Source organism: Bubalus kerabau, chromosome 5 (assembly GCF_029407905.1).
Source record: "Bubalus kerabau isolate K-KA32 ecotype Philippines breed swamp buffalo chromosome 5, PCC_UOA_SB_1v2, whole genome shotgun sequence".
Lineage (NCBI taxonomy): Eukaryota > Metazoa > Chordata > Mammalia > Artiodactyla > Bovidae > Bubalus > Bubalus kerabau.
The window spans coordinates 40,300,000-40,315,795 of NC_073628.1; the positions used below are offsets into that span (position 1 = coordinate 40,300,000).

Consider the following 15,796-nt stretch of genomic DNA (forward strand, 5'->3'; position numbering starts at 1 on the left):
TAATTCATTCACTTGATTGATTTAGCAGTTACCGTATGCCAGGCTGTGCAGATACAGACTAACCCAGCAAATCTCCACTGGAGAGGTGCTCACCATCTGGTGGAGGGGACAGGTGAGTCAACAGGTGGGAAGTGAAGAGGGTGTGAACATTAGAAGAGAGTTTACACAGTGCACAGGGACACAGACGAGCACATGCATAACTCAACCAGCGTCTATGAGTCACTGGTGATTCTCCTAATACTATCATGTTTAACCATCATGTTCAATGGATATTCAAAAAGTTCATTCAATAAGTATTTACTGAATTCCTATAATGTATCTGGCACTGCTCCAAATGTTAAGATGAAAGGACCGATGTCTTGAGAATCTATTCCCTTGCTCCTTGCCTAACCTCATGATTTAGGGTGAGGATTCCCTCAATGTTTCCGTACACTCATCGCTCACCTGTTCTCTCCCGTGAACACTGTGTGTTGTGCCTTTTATTGTTCTGCCCTCTTTTCTAGCTAGAGCTGTTCAGATTGTTCTTGGAAGTAGTAATTTGGGGCTAACAGGCTAAGTATCTCCTCTGGTGATATGAAATTTCTGGAAATATGATTACCATGGGGTGGAGGTGAGGATCAGAGCCCAGATCGACAGGGTGATTCTTGAGTGTCTTAAGGGCAGAAAAGATGCCCTACTCATGTTTTTATCCACAAGGTGCAGTGCAGCATAAGGTGGATGATCATGGCTCTGAAATGGATGAATGAGTGAGCAACTGAATGAATAAGGTGCATGCATTAATAAAAATGGTATCTGGATTCTAGATCCTGGGGTAAAGAGATAGATAAGAAATGTGATGGTTAATGGAAGGGTCACCCATGGTGATCAGCAATTTTTTCTCATAGGAAACTAAAAATTAAAAATATTTTAAAACTGGGGCCAGACTATGATTTCAGGGCAAGGAGAAACCTCCTCCCAGTCCCCAGTGACTCTTCCTTTCTATTTCTGGCACAAAATTAGCTGCCTGAAGACAAAGCTTTTTGTTCCACAATTAAGGATGCAATTAAAAATGCAAATGCCTGAGAGAGTGCACATAATGCTAATGAGTCTCAAAGTACACATGAAGAATCAAAATCGATTCCTCTTAAAAGGAGGCACCAGCTAGGAGGCAGGCGCTGAGCCAGTGGGAGGGGTACAGGCCCTACCCTTTACCTAATAAGCCCATCTGGCAGGTTCTTTCATAGACTTAGTTTAACTTAATCCTAACAACAAGCCGGTGAACAAGGTATTATGTCCATTTTATAAATGAAAAGTTCAAGTTTCAGCAATTGATCAACTGTGAAGCAATTGATCAACTGTGAAGTCTGGACCAGAGGCCAGGTCTCCCTTGAGGAAGTCAGTGTAAAGTATAAACGAAACAGGAGGTCTATCAATATGAATGTAACCTCTGCCCCTAGAGAATTCACTTCCTCCTCCCTGTTCTGTAGTACGATGAGCAGGGGCTCCAGTGGGAGGCACACCTGGGCAGGGAACACTGGTTGGCCATGTGGCGCCATGCTATTTTAAATCTCTCTGGCCTTGTACAAGGTTCTTCATCTGTAGAATGGGGATAATAATCATAATTGTATTTAGCACTGTTATAAAGCTTAAATGAAGTGACTAATAAAGCACAGGCCTCTCAGTGTGTCTCTGGCTGCCTTCCTGACTTTTGCACTGCCCTTTCCAAAGCTCTTGGGTTTCCCAAGTCTAGACCATCTCCAGACTTTCTGCCTCATCTTGTCAGACTGTTTCAGGTATCTGGTCATGTCTCCCCTAGTAGGATTTTCAGAGAGATAAGAAACTCTGGGGCTTCCCAGGTAGCTCAGTGGTAAGGAATCCACCTGCCAATGCAGGAGACATGGGTTTGAGCCCTGGGTCAGGAAGATCCCCGGAGGAGGAAATGGCAACTCACTTTAGTATTGGTGCCTGGGAAATCCCATGGACAGAGAAGCCTGGTGGGCTACAGTTCATGAGGTCTCAAAGAGTAGAATGCAACTGAGCACACACACAGCAAGAAACTCTGAATCCAAGGTGCTGCAATACACTGTATTTCTGAAAGAATAAATGATAATTTTGTCGAAGAAGAATATATGAGTGAATGAATGAGAAGCAGTAAAAATGCCTTTGTTGGCTAGCCCTGTGCCAACACTGGGCAGGGATGCACACAGGATTACAGCATGTCCCCTGGGGACATTTGCTGAGAGCATTTGGGTCCAAGGCTGGAAGGGAAAAAGGTAAAAACCTGACTTGTAATAAAGTTCAACGATTTCATGCAGCTGCTGCTGCTAAGTCGCTTCAGTTGTGTCCAACTCTGTGTGACCCCATAGACAGCGGCCCACCAGGCTCCCCTGTCCCTGGGATTCTCCAGGCAAGAACACTGGAGTGGGTTGCCATTTCCTTCTCCAATGCATGAAAGTGAAAAGTGAAAGTGAAGTCGCTCAGTCCTGTCCCAACCCTCAGCGACCCCATGGACTGCAGCCTACCAGGCTCCTCCGTCCATGGGATTTTCCAGGCAAGAGTACTGGAGTGGGGTGCCATGGCCTCCTCTAATAAAGTTCAACGATTTCATGGCTATACCTTAAATAACCTTGAGAAATTCATAGCCAAGTGAAATGGGAAGCAACTTTGCACTAGAGCCAAGTTCCCTGAAGTGGCTCCATTCCACATTGTTCCCCAGGTTGCCTGGGAAGCCCATCCCCAGACAAGAAATACAGTGGGGCAGGAAGTACAGTGGAAGGATATATTAATGTTTAAAGAAGAGCAGAAAAAAGACCAGAGTCTCTTACATGATGATGTTGCTTTCCCCTCCCACCAAAATCAATCAGGGGAGAACATCTTTCCTCTAGAATAAAAACCCATCAGGATGAAGAATCCTGGGTGAAATCTATTTGCTCAAGATTTCCCTCAGTGTAACTTCCAGTCCTGTGTCTCTGGAATAGGAAGATTAAGGGTGCTGAGAATGAGACACAGATGAGGTTAACCCTGAATCCTGCCCCTACCCCAGGTCCTCTCACTAAGAAGGTACAGGCTGTGTGTCATGGTCTAAATGTATTACTGAATTAGGCCTCAGCTGAAAGAGGGTCACAGAGTTCAGCAGGCAGGTGAACCTGCCTGAAAGGCCTTGCAGACCCAGATGTGTCCTGGAAATCCCAAAAGGTAGTGCCTGTGTCCACAGGACTTGACCAAACTCCATGCACTTGATATTGGGTTTCCAGAGGGCTGACTACTCAAAGGTCTTGGCTTATATTTTAATCTTGTTCTTTCACATCTCTACGGGAAAGAGAATCTAGGAATTAATTCATTCAACAAATATTTACTGAAGAGAATTCTTTAGGCCAAGCACTGTGCCATAAGGCACTAAAGATATAAGAAAATTAAGACATTAACTGGGATTTGCAGGCCTAGTATTGATGGACCTGCCATTTCAAGGAGCTTTACCATGAAGCTGTAATAAAGACCAGAGTGATCACTATTTTAATATGTGAGTTTTAAACACCAGTGATCTTTTGGGTAGATTTCATTGTAGGAAGCCTTATAGGCTGTTGTGAAGATTAACACAGGTTAATAATTGCAAGACACGTAGCACATGAGAATAGTTACGATAATGTCCTACATTCTAACTGAACTGTCTGCAGATATGGGCAATGAGAATCCTGAGGGAAGAAGGTCTGATCTCTTATTCATCTCTGTAGCTAGGCATCTGCTACAGACTGGTATATTGCAGGTATATTCATGTGAAATCATGTTTGTTGAATGAAAGAACTGATGCTCTGATGAATTGTTGCGTAAAAGATTTAAACAACAGAGCAGGAGGCAGACCTCAACATTTGTCATATATAGCCCTTGAAGGAAAAACTGTCAAAGAAAGTACAAAGTTTGAGTTACTAGTTTAAAATGTGGATTTAGGACCACAGAAGGAAGTAAATACTTCAAATACAGAACATAAAACTGTGAGCAGAGGGCTTAGAGTAGCTAAAGAACGCAGAGGAGAAATGGAAGCAATTGTGAGGATGGGGTGCTGATGACAGCCATGAGGAACTGGAAGGGGGATCCCACAGATGCTGACTATAATGCATGAAGACGTGTTCTCTTGCCTGAGTCCTGTGTCATCTACCTAGAATGCTCTTCCTTGTTTATTCCATCTGCAAGCTGTAGATCACATCCCATTAGTGAGTCATTAAACCAATTTAATGAGTTGTGACTTCCATTTTTTAAAGAATGAGAGAAACAGAATGGAAAATAGCAGTTTACTGTACATAAAACATAAACTTCAATAATAAAATCTTTTTTCAGCTTTATGTGTGTATGTATTTACTGGGTCGTGATAAAAATGTATTTCTTATTTTGAGTAAAAATGGTTTGAAGGCCTCTGAATTAACTTATATAAAATCTTCAAGAATTAATTCAGATATCCTTGTATAAGGTAGCAGTAAAGGCTCTTGGCCTTTCTAGAGCTAACTTTTCACAGTACTCTGCATTACGACTGTCTTCCCCTCATCTCTTTTGCACACTAGATGCAAGTTCCTTGAGGACAGGGCATGACTTCTAGGTCCTCAGTGTCCATTATAGGTTCTGGCACAGAATATACATTCAAAACACGCTTGAGGAACGCATAAATAAATAAGTTACTGACTTTTAAACCTAAATTCACAACAGAAAGCTTATTCCCTTGAACTCTTCAAATTGCTATCTTTTATTAACAAATGAACAAGGACCAGGTTTCCTTTTATATTCTCTCCTGTGACCTCCTTCTTACTCTCCATTGGTGGACTTACCTGCTTTTCTTTCTCCCCCTCTCCGTTCTCCCAGTGTCCTAGGTGCTCTTGCTTCTCTTTTATCCAAAGAAAGGATCTCTCCTTAGCCATTTGCACTCTGGAGTGAATTTAACCCCCTCTACTCTGACCTTTCCTGGTAGTTTTTAGATATAAAGGCACATCCTATTAGTAGCAGGAAAAGCCTTGTTCTGCTAGTGGGATGCATTTAGAGCTGGTAGAAAGATACCAAGGGGAGTGCGTATTATAGTGGTAGAGAGACCTCAACCTGCACATATATAGAGCCCCAAAGTACATGCAACAAACCCATACCAGGAGCCCAGGTGGCATCTAGGGCTGAAGAACTGATAATGTACTTGTGGAGCACTTTGAAAAATATTTTATTCAAATTTTTAATGTTTTATTTACTTTTAAGATTCTACAACTACATGTTTCACAATGCAGGAAATACACAATACACATAGCCCATTCAACCAAGCAGATCCAAATCATTGGCATAGAACATGTACAGCATTATCATTAGTGACAATCAACTCCATTTGCATGACACGACCAAAGCACTTCAAGTGCCTTACAAAAAAAGATTAGAAGAAGGAAAATAATTACAACTAGATTGGAAAATAGAGAGGGTTGGCTCAAGTTTACAACACTGCCTGGATAAATGTGCTAGTTCCCTGCCAGGCAAATACATCGCCATCACCAGGGGGACTATTTCTAGGAAGGGAAGGAGGCCAATTTCTGCATGAGCTCGAGAAGATGCATCGCCTTGCACACAGCCAGCATAGGGCTAATGTTGAGAGAGAGAGTGGTGTGTGAGAGAGAAAGACAGTGTATGGTGTTTAGGGAAGAAGTGGTAACTCCAAGGGGAAGGTGGTTTTGTGGTACAAGCAAATATTCTACTAAGTCAGCTAAATTGTTTATTACAGAACAAAGCAGCAGCTTGCTTTCTGGCTTAGGTTTTGGCTTCATGGAAAAATATGAATAGTACTAAAGAAATCCCATATGAAAGCCCTATAGTACAGTTTATCCTGTGTAAAAACCCCAAAGAAGTATTCTTTTTGAATTTCTCCTCTCAGCTAATCTGTTTCGTAATCCAAGAGTCGGCCACTGTGCTGACAGAAGCACATTGGGATTCACAGCCAAAGCGCACTGAACAGCTGATGCACATAAGCTGGGCCCAAGGCAGCTGGAGTGATAGATGGCTCTGGAAGGCAGGAGAGCCAACTCTGCTGCCAAGCGGCTGTGGGGCCCCTTCCTCCTGGGGAAGGAATTTCCCCTTCTGTAAATTAAACAGTGGGCCTGGTGATAGCTAAGATTCCAGCCCGAGCATTACATAAAGCTGAGCAGGGTAAAGGGAATAACATTCCAGGGTGACATTCTGGGATTAAAGAGACATGCTCATCATCTGATATTTATATAATCAGAGAAATTCTGCTACTGATTTATTTTGAAACAGCATCTAGTTGACTTTCTAAAATAACACAATCAACAGGCACTAGTTCTGTTTAAGTGATCTAGACGAGACAAGCATATCTGAAAATCCTACAGCCAAAATTAGTGGTAAACAAACAAACAAACAACAAAGGTATAAACATACCAAATCATTTTGAGAAAGAATTCCGTTTAGGCTTTTCTATTTCGTTAATTAATGAAATTAATTAATTTATCACATTGCATGAGAACAGGGCTAGGGGATCTTGTAAGTTCTGACTGGACTCTATTCATGGTCCACATCTTTTGCAATTCTATGCCTCTAAGAGTCACCTAGAAACTGAGGTCAGACCTCTACAAGATACTTTTGGTATCTTATAAAGAAATAATTTGGGAATTTTTTCATGAATTTTCAGCTATTTTTGAGCCTTATTTAACAGGAGTTCCTCCTTGAATACAATATCCAACTATTAAAGCACTGACAAGACAATGTTCTTTATTACCTTAAGTCTTCATCTCTTTTGTATGTTATAGTTTTATTTACCATTTCAGAGAGTAAAGGTCTGATTCTGAGCAATACTACTATTTCAAATAAGTCTATTAGTTTTACATAATGGCATCATATCACTTCATTTCACTTCCCTAATCTTCCACAACTTACTTAAAAGGACTAAGTTATTACCAGTATATTTTCAGCAAATTCCTTCTAGTACATTGAACATTTTTATGCATTCTACTTTTTAACAAGAAACCAACAATATGATCATTTTTCCTTCCAGTTTTATTCTATATAACTTTAATTTTAGCTGATTTATCTCTATGCTATTAACTTAGTTAACTTTTCCTAATTTGCTACCCAAGACTAAAGCATTTCAGGATTTAGAAAATATTTTATAAAAGACCAGCAATACAACACAAGTGAGGAGAAACAGAAACAGCTGCTTTTCATCATATTTGTGATGTCACTACAAGGCATGTTCTAGGGTGGTTCTCAATAGTTCCTCTCACAGATTACACAGACATGGACCAAAATAATATTCCAAAATGCAGTTGAACAAATTTGGGATATTCATATTCTGATTTTTTTTTTATTTAAATCTCAGGGCTTCTGAGGTCCTGGAACTCCCTGGAATAAGAAGGGACTCTATGCTTGTCAGAGAGGCCAGCAAACCAAAGCCTTCGAGAAGCTGCTGCCTTCTGGAATCCTCCTCCCTCCTTGGCCCTGCTGTACCTACCTAAGACACAAAGGATACCTTACAGCCAAAGGGAAACCAACAGGACAAATCTAAGTATATAAATGAATGTCTATAACATGCACCTCGTGTCAAGACAAGATGGTGAAATTTCAGGTCTAAAGGATATGACCGTAGGTGGGAGTCAGACCAGACCCCAAGAGAATACAGTGAGGATGGGCGTGGTTCCCCCAGTGATACCTGGGTTCATTTTCACTATTAACTGGGCATCACTATCCCACTCTGGCCATTAATACATACAATAGCATTCTTATTATTATAAGTCATCATTTCTTTTTAATTGAATGGTAGTGGAATGAGGAATAGTTTCCTATAGGAATTAGGAAGATTTTCCTAGATTCTGTGAAAAAAATAGAAATTAATGCTCTAATATGACATAAAATCCTCAAAGAAATATAATGCATTATTTTTTAATAAAGAACTGGATATTTCAAATTTATTGAGCTTTTATAGTGTACAGTTATCTGGGGTTTTTTAAAATTAGAGTCAGCACTGATAAAGTATATTTTGAGAGGAATATAGGAGGCTTCATGCTAAGAAGAGGTGCATGTTACAGTTGAGTGATGATGGACCTTACTCAAGAATTAATTATGGGTATGAAAGACCAGAAGGCATTTCAAGTTAAAGCAATCATTTTTTTTTTTTTTCTGATAAGCTAATGAGTTTTGTCAGGCAAGGAACAAGTAACTTTTATGGTTTGAGAAACAATTGGTAATGAGATGCCACAGAAAAAAGTCATTCTACCAAACTTTAAGAAAAAAACGACATAACTCTTTGAGAGAGTACTGATTTCTAATCAATATGCCAAAGTTAATAGGATAGATGTCAAGTAGGCCAGGAAGAAATATGAGAATATTTTATTCCCATACCGATGGTAAGCAGATGTCCAGTGCTTCGGCCCATATATTCAATTTAATATTTTTCTCACTATTTGTACTATAACCTGTGCTAAGAACTTTACCTTGGATCACAACATGGTCAAAGAACTTGTTAAAAGCAGGGGACTTAAACTAATTTAACGTAGTTAATAACATTTTTGAAACTTCTTCACAACGGTACGCTTCAGGTCTTGCAGTGGTGTGCGGATGAGCGTGGGCTAATTAAGAACACGTGTCCCCTTGCTACACGGTGTTGCTGTTTCCCCAAGCTGATGGCTCACACGCGCAGGTCACAGTAAGAAACACACTGTTGCCTACCTGACGTAGAGGGAACGTTTCTGATTGGTTCGCAGGGACCCGGACCCGGAGCTCATGCTGTGGTTCATCATCTGCTCTCGTAGGTCATGGATTTTGGCCTCAAATCGAGCGTAATCTGGGAATGAAAACGAAGATGGCAAATTTGGTTCTGTGCCTTCAGCAAGTTAGAAATACTGCACACTCAAGGCAGCCCTTTGTCCCTGTTGTTGGTTCCTTTGCCAAGAAACAGAGGGATGCACAATGCAAGACTAGTGGAATACAGAAGTTTCACTTTCATATTATTTATTTGTAGACATTCCCAAGAGGGAAAGAACAAATCAGTTACTTCCCAAAAGGCAAACTTGAAAACACACCACCACTAAATCCCCACTATTGAAAAGTACACGGGAGGAGGAGGTCACTTTCCAACTGATAGACTGGAGAACTAAGTGTTTGGTGACGAACTGTGAAAAAAAGTTTTTTGCTAAACTCTTTTACTTTTGCTAAATTCTTTTCTTGGGGAGGGGGATGTCTTAGAAGTTGATTACTTGGATTGTACCTCAATTTTGCCTTATATCTTTAATATAAAACACCACATGCCAAACTTCATCAATTCTAACACAATATATAAAAATTAGCTTCTCAGGAGATCAGGGTTAGAAAATATTAAATCTATTTTAGAAGCATGCAAAGAAAAAATATAGGGGGTCTTAAAAATCAAGGAAATATAATTATTAAAATATACTATGTCATCGTAGGAAATTTATTTTCACATCAATCCAATAAAAATAGACAGAAAAATAAGTTTTAAGATACTTAGTAACACAGTCAGCATATAAAAAGAAATAATTTGAAGTTTTCATATTCTGAATCCTAACTTGGTCTATCATCTCCTTGGTACGACAGTATCTTGCTTTAGGAAAATTTTGCTTTAGGTAAAAGGCTCAATTTGCCCAGAAGATAACTGTAAACATATTAATTCAAATTGTAAATGGTTCTTCTAATTGCAAAGCAACTCATCAGGAAGAATTTTAAGAGAGGTTCTAATATATTTCAGAAAACAAATTGATTTTCAACTCAATTTATTAATAACTTTTCACAAAATAAGAATGATTAAATGAATATAATACAAGATGATCTCCTTACAGTATATTTCAAATTTTTTATAATAAAAAGTTCCACAAAATTAAATTTAAATTCAATTTACTGAATATCTATTGGTGGTTGTGGCACGGAATTCCATAAGGAAAATGATTTGATCTTGGTTTTCAATGACAGAAAATAATGAATTCTGAATGTTAAATATTTTTGAAGTTTAGTACTCCAAAGATGGGCTTCCCAGGTGGCACTAGTGGTAATGATCCTGCCTGCCAACGCAGGAGACATGAAGAGATGTGAGTTCGATCCCTGGGTTGGGAAGATTCCCTGGAGGAGGGCATGGCAACCCACTCCAGTATTCTTGCCTGGAGAATCCCATGGACAGAGCAGCCTGGCGGGCTACAGTCCATAGGGTCACAAAGAGTTGGACATGACTGAAGCAGATTAGCACTCACTCCCGCACTCTAAAGATAAAACCCTAATAGCTGAGGGGAAATTTCTGGTGTTTAAACAAAGTCTCATTTTAGCTAGATTTGGAAGGCTTCCTGTTCAAAACTTCTCTTTGAATAATTAAATCCTAAATGATTAAGTGAGCAGAATAACATATTTAATGTAAAATCTATTAACTGTAATTTAAAATATTTCATTTTAGCAGGGAGAGAAAACACTTATTTATACAACCATCAATATGATGCTATATGCAGATTAAGTCATTCTGAGCAAGTCATATTTTCTTGCCATCCTATTAATATCCAACTAACATTTATTGCCGGCCACATGGCAGATGTTATGCTTCAAGCTTCATGGGCATTATCTCATTTCTTATTTAAATTACAAAATGAAGGCCACGGATGTTGTAAAAATGTGAAGCATATAAAGAAAAAACATGGAATAAAAAATAAGAGGTCCCCATCCCCCCTTCTCCTCTCATTCCTGGTTTTCCCCACAGCATAGCCTGCAGGTACATAGACAGTGGGTGATGGACTTGCAGCCATATTCATCTGAATATATACATATAGTCCCCCACACATGTGAGATCACAATTATATATTATGCTAATGCTCTGTCCTCCCTTTTTACCAGTGTTAACTTGGATATTTTCCTACCTTCTCTTAAATAATAAGTGTCATGTTTCTTAATACCCTCAATTATATCCCACAGTTTAGGCCGTAACTTATTTAATGATTCCCATATGACAGCCTTTGCTATCAGACAGGGGTCCTGGTGCATGTGAGCACACTCGAGGCAGGCAGGTAGAAAGCTGTAGCACGAGTACCAGTCAAGCTTTGCACGGACGTCACACAGTCCCCATGAGCTCTTTTTTTGGAGAAAATAATCTATCCTGGAACACAGAGTTGGAACTGTATCTCCTGAGCCATGCTCCATACTGTCACCAGCTAAATGCTACGCATCGCCCCTAAGAATCACTAAATCTTAAGAATCACTAAATCCCAGGACACCCCCTTTACCACTTGGATGACTTCACCATCATGACAAAGACCTGAAATCCATTTTCTGAATGAATGAATGAGGGAGAAGAACTGAAATGAATTTCAGTTTTAAATGCCTGCAGGTACTGAAATTGCCCATTTTCAACATTAAGTTTTTTTTTTATATATATAATGAAGAAAGACAAGATGATTCTCCTCTAGGACTTCTTTTCTCAAGGCTAATTATTCTGTTTAATTTCAAGGCTTTATTCCTATTTAATTAGGGTCACTCCCAAATTGCACTGTTATTTTTACTGTTCCCTCTTGGCAGTCTCCGAGCTCTCCCCATCTCAGCCATGTCATACAGTCTGGAAACAGTTCCTGATACTTAACCGCATGTGATTGGCACTTTGTTAGACTCTTCCTGTGTTCTCCTTAATGGATGGCTCATCAGATCCCCAAAATGTTTTCTACCATGCTTTTGAAATGTTTATTCTGTATCATATTCTACAGTGTTTACATTCTCTGCTATGGATGGGGAAGTATTATATTGTGTATTGTATTGTATTTGTCTTACTTGGAACCTATCTTGTTCTCAACTTCTCCACTTTAATCATATTAAACATAAATCTCATATTCAAAAGTGTTTATCCTTCTTTGTCCCTTTTTGAAAAATAAAGCTTTACAAGTAATTTCATCAAAGGAAAAACAATAAGATTTGAGTTTGTAAATATAAATGGTGTGTGTGTGGCTGTATGTGAGTATGTGCGAGATAGAGACAGACAGAGAGGAGAGAGATATGTCTCCAGTCTCTCAGAGATAAACAAGTTATAGTTAGAATTGCTCTAGAAATAAACAAGAAATTAGACACATAAATTGTGAAGTATGTCTTATTTATGTTTTATAATAGTACTGAAAATTACATTTTGAACAAGTTAAAAATCTACCACCACCACGTCCATTCAATCTTAATTCTCTCTTCTCTCCCCAAATGTTTCATTCACATCCATGCCCTCCTCTTTGGGATATTTTCCAATAGATTCTTCACACTCAGGAAAACATTCTAATGAGATTTTTATTTTATTTATCCTGGGCCGTGCTGGGTCTTTGTTGCTGCGTGCAGGCTTTCTCCAGCCGCAGTCAGTGGGGGCTACTCTTCATTGCGGTGTGGGACTTCTTGTTGCAACGGCTTGTCCTGTGACAGATCACAGGCTCTAGGTGTGGGGGCTTCAGGGGCAGCGCACGGGCTCTACAGTCCGGGCTCAGTAGTCATGGCACAGTGGGCTCCGGCTGCTCCGTGGCATGTGGAATCTTCCCCGACCAGGGATCAAACCTTTGTCCCCTGCGCTGGAAGGCAGATTCTTCTCCACTGTGCCACCAGGGAAGTCCCTGATGAGATTTCAAAGTGCTCAATCTTTATTCTAAGGGAAAATTCATGTTTACTGAGTATCTGCAGTAAACTAACGTCTGTGCTAGGTACTTAAAAATTACGTTATTTCTCCTAACACAGTTCTGAGGTAAGTATATATTTTAGAGGTAGTGAAACAGGTCCAGAGAGGTTAATTTCACCACACAGAGCTTCTCGGTTCCAGAGCTCACTGGACATGGAGCCAGCATTCAACCCTGGGTCTCTGTGAGGCCAGTTTGTTTCCATCACATCCCAGTGCCTATTAAAACACCACAATTCTCCCTGAGAACCCAGGCTTCCTCCATTCTCTGCCCCCCCATCCCACCACCACGCTCTCTTTCCTCTCACCAACTGCATTACATGCATGCTGGTCCGCTCATTTACTGTCCCATCAACTCCTTAGAGCGTGGCTATGCCTCTCTCATCTCTGCTTCTCCAACCTCAAGGTCTATCATGCCTCCTTTTCTACACACGGGATTGTACTAGGCACATGGCACATAGTTTTTAAAAAGACAGAACCTAAAGGAGTTTACTTCTTGAATGGGAGACTGACAAGGAAATTATGCAGGATAAGGCTGAGGTGGGAAACTGCATTAAAGCAGCAGGACCTTAAGCCACTACAAAAAACAGTATGGAGGTTCCTCAAAAAACTAAAAATAGAACTGTCATATGATCCAGCAATTCTGCTCCTGGGCACATATCTGGACAAAACTCGAATTCAAAGAGATACATGCACCAGTATGTTCATAGCAACACCATTCACAACAGCCAAGACACGGAAACAGCCTAAATGTCCATCGACAGATGAGTTAATAAAGATGTGGTGTATATATATATACAAAGGAAAACTACCCAGCCATAAAAAAGAATGAAATGCCATTTGCAGCGACATGTATGTAATTAGAAATCATACTAAATGAAGTAAGTCGGAAAGAAATCGACAAATACTATATGATTTCACTTATATGTGGAATCTAAAATATGGCAAAAAAAATGAACCTATTATCTACAAAACAGAGACAGACTCACAGATGTAGAGAACAGACTTGTGAGTGCCAAGCCGGGGGAGAGAAGGGGCAGGAAGGACAGGGAGTCTGGAATTAGCTGCTGTAAACCAGTATACATAGGATGGACAAACAAGGGCCTGCTGTGTCGACAGGGAGTAACATTCACTATCCTGTGATAAACCGCAATGGAAAAGAAAAGCATGCTTGTATGTATATAGCTGAATCATTTTGCTGTACAGCAGAAATTAATGCAACATTATAAATTAACTATACTTCAATTTTAGAAAAGCATCTTGGCTCTCCCATTTATTAGCTGTGCATGACTGTGAAAGTTGGGCTCAGTTTCTTCATATGAAGGCAGAACAGGAATAATAATTGTACCTACTTCAAGATATGTGGAAGGTTACAAGACAGAGCTGACTGATTGGTAATGACTGATAATTCCTGCTCTTAATTTTCATACGTAATTTAACACCTGTTCTTGTTCCTGCTTGCAAAAGTCATAACCCCTTTCTGTGCCAAGTAAAATGGAAACCTGTGTCTGCTCTCAGTGGCCCCTATTACAGCCTCACTCTGCCTGTTAGGAATTGATATCTCGACCAGGTCAAAAGGAAAGAGTTACAGATGGCCACATTTAGGATGCCTGACACTAGGGTTGAACTATTCACCTGCTGGGCAACCACTGAATGGCACCTCAGGATCCTCTCACAAATCCACAATCATTTGGAGGTCAGGAGAACGATACCCAACTCTGAGGCTGCTGCCTTTTTCAGGAATATCAGTGATCTTGTCCATTAGTATCATTGCAAGGCTTTGAGCTACTGATGGACACTTGGATGGAGCAAGGGCAAGGGTGTGAACGCCCCTTGCCACACATGAGAGGAAGCTCTGCCATATACCTGCTTCCTCTGCAGTTTGTCAAGTGTGAACAAGGAGACCCAGAAGCAAACTGACCCCCATCATCCACATAGGAATGAAGGCACTGCCCCAGAAGTCTGGGGTTGCTTAGTACAACAGGATTCACCTGCGTTGATTAAAACTGAACGACTGCTCACATCTTCAAGTCTCTGATGGCCAGCCATGCATCAGAGAAGAAAACAATAAGCTCCCTGGGTTAGACTACAGCATAAGGCATCTGCATGTCATCCCTGAAGTGATCTGGCGGGGGGCCTACCCCTCCACAGCTGTGCCCTTGTGCAGCCGACTAATGATTGTTACTTACCAGGGGACGCAGCGAGCAAAGCAGGATGGGGTGCAGGCTGGGAGGCAAGCTTTAAGTCTTAATCCTGCCATTTAATACTAACGGGACCATGGGAAGTTTCTGAGCGTCAGTGTGCTCATCTGTAAATTGTGAGACTCCTCTCACAAAGTGGTGTGAGAATCAAAATGAGGTTTGGCATGGAGCTTTTCGTAAATGTAAGAGAGTGGTTCCTATTGTTACTGTGGCGGCCCCCGCTTAAGACGAATACATATCCCGTCCTCAGCCACACGAATGGGGACAACAGGACCCTATTCCTATGCGCTCATTATGGATACAAATGCAGTTTTAACAGCAACTGGTAAATCACTGGACTGTGAGCAGGATTCTGCACATCCAAGCAGAACAGGCTGCTTTCCTGCCGAGTTACCCATTTCCACGCTCCAGGGAAAGTAGTTTGAACAGACTACCTGCCACTCACCCAAGAAGTGATGTTTTAAATAGATAAACCTGAGCTAGAAGTTCTCAGTGGCTTATAAGCTAAAGAAGCCTGGGCTTTGGGGCACCTTCCAATAGGGATGGGGTAAATTACAATGACACGCATCCTGCTGGGGTCACAATACTGTTTGCCTGCACTTGACACTTGCCGTCACTAGAGCCCAGGAAGGGTATACGGGAAACATGCAGACAAATCACTGTTCCGGCAGAGAGATACAGGGGAGCAATTGTGAATGCTTCCATTTCTTTGGGGGAAATACCTTCTTCATTCATTCAGCAAACGTTTCCTCAGGGTTTATTACACGACAAGCACAATGCTAACTGAGAGGAATACTGAGTCCACTGGACAGTTCTCTGCCTTAAGGGGCTCACACATGTTACAAAGGAGAAACTGAGGCAGGTTAAATCTTTGTGAAAGACTGTAGGACTTCCTAGGTGGCACAGTGGTAAAGAATTCGCCTGCCAATACAGGAGATGCAAGAGACGCAGGTTTGATCCCTGGGTCAGG

At 40.7% G+C, this 15,796-nt stretch overlaps 1 protein-coding gene across 12 annotated transcripts in view; it reads right to left on the bottom strand.

Moving 5' to 3' along the window:
* Window positions 1-15,796, bottom strand: part of DLG2 (discs large MAGUK scaffold protein 2) — a 1,420,652-nt gene that overhangs the window by 161,505 nt on the left and 1,243,351 nt on the right. For all 12 annotated transcript variants that reach the window (XM_055581486.1, XM_055581487.1, XM_055581488.1 and 9 more), the window contains one exon: window positions 8,671-8,785. In XM_055581486.1, the coding sequence (XP_055437461.1) occupies window positions 8,671-8,785 (115 nt within the window). The remainder of the gene's footprint in view (window positions 1-8,670; window positions 8,786-15,796) is intronic.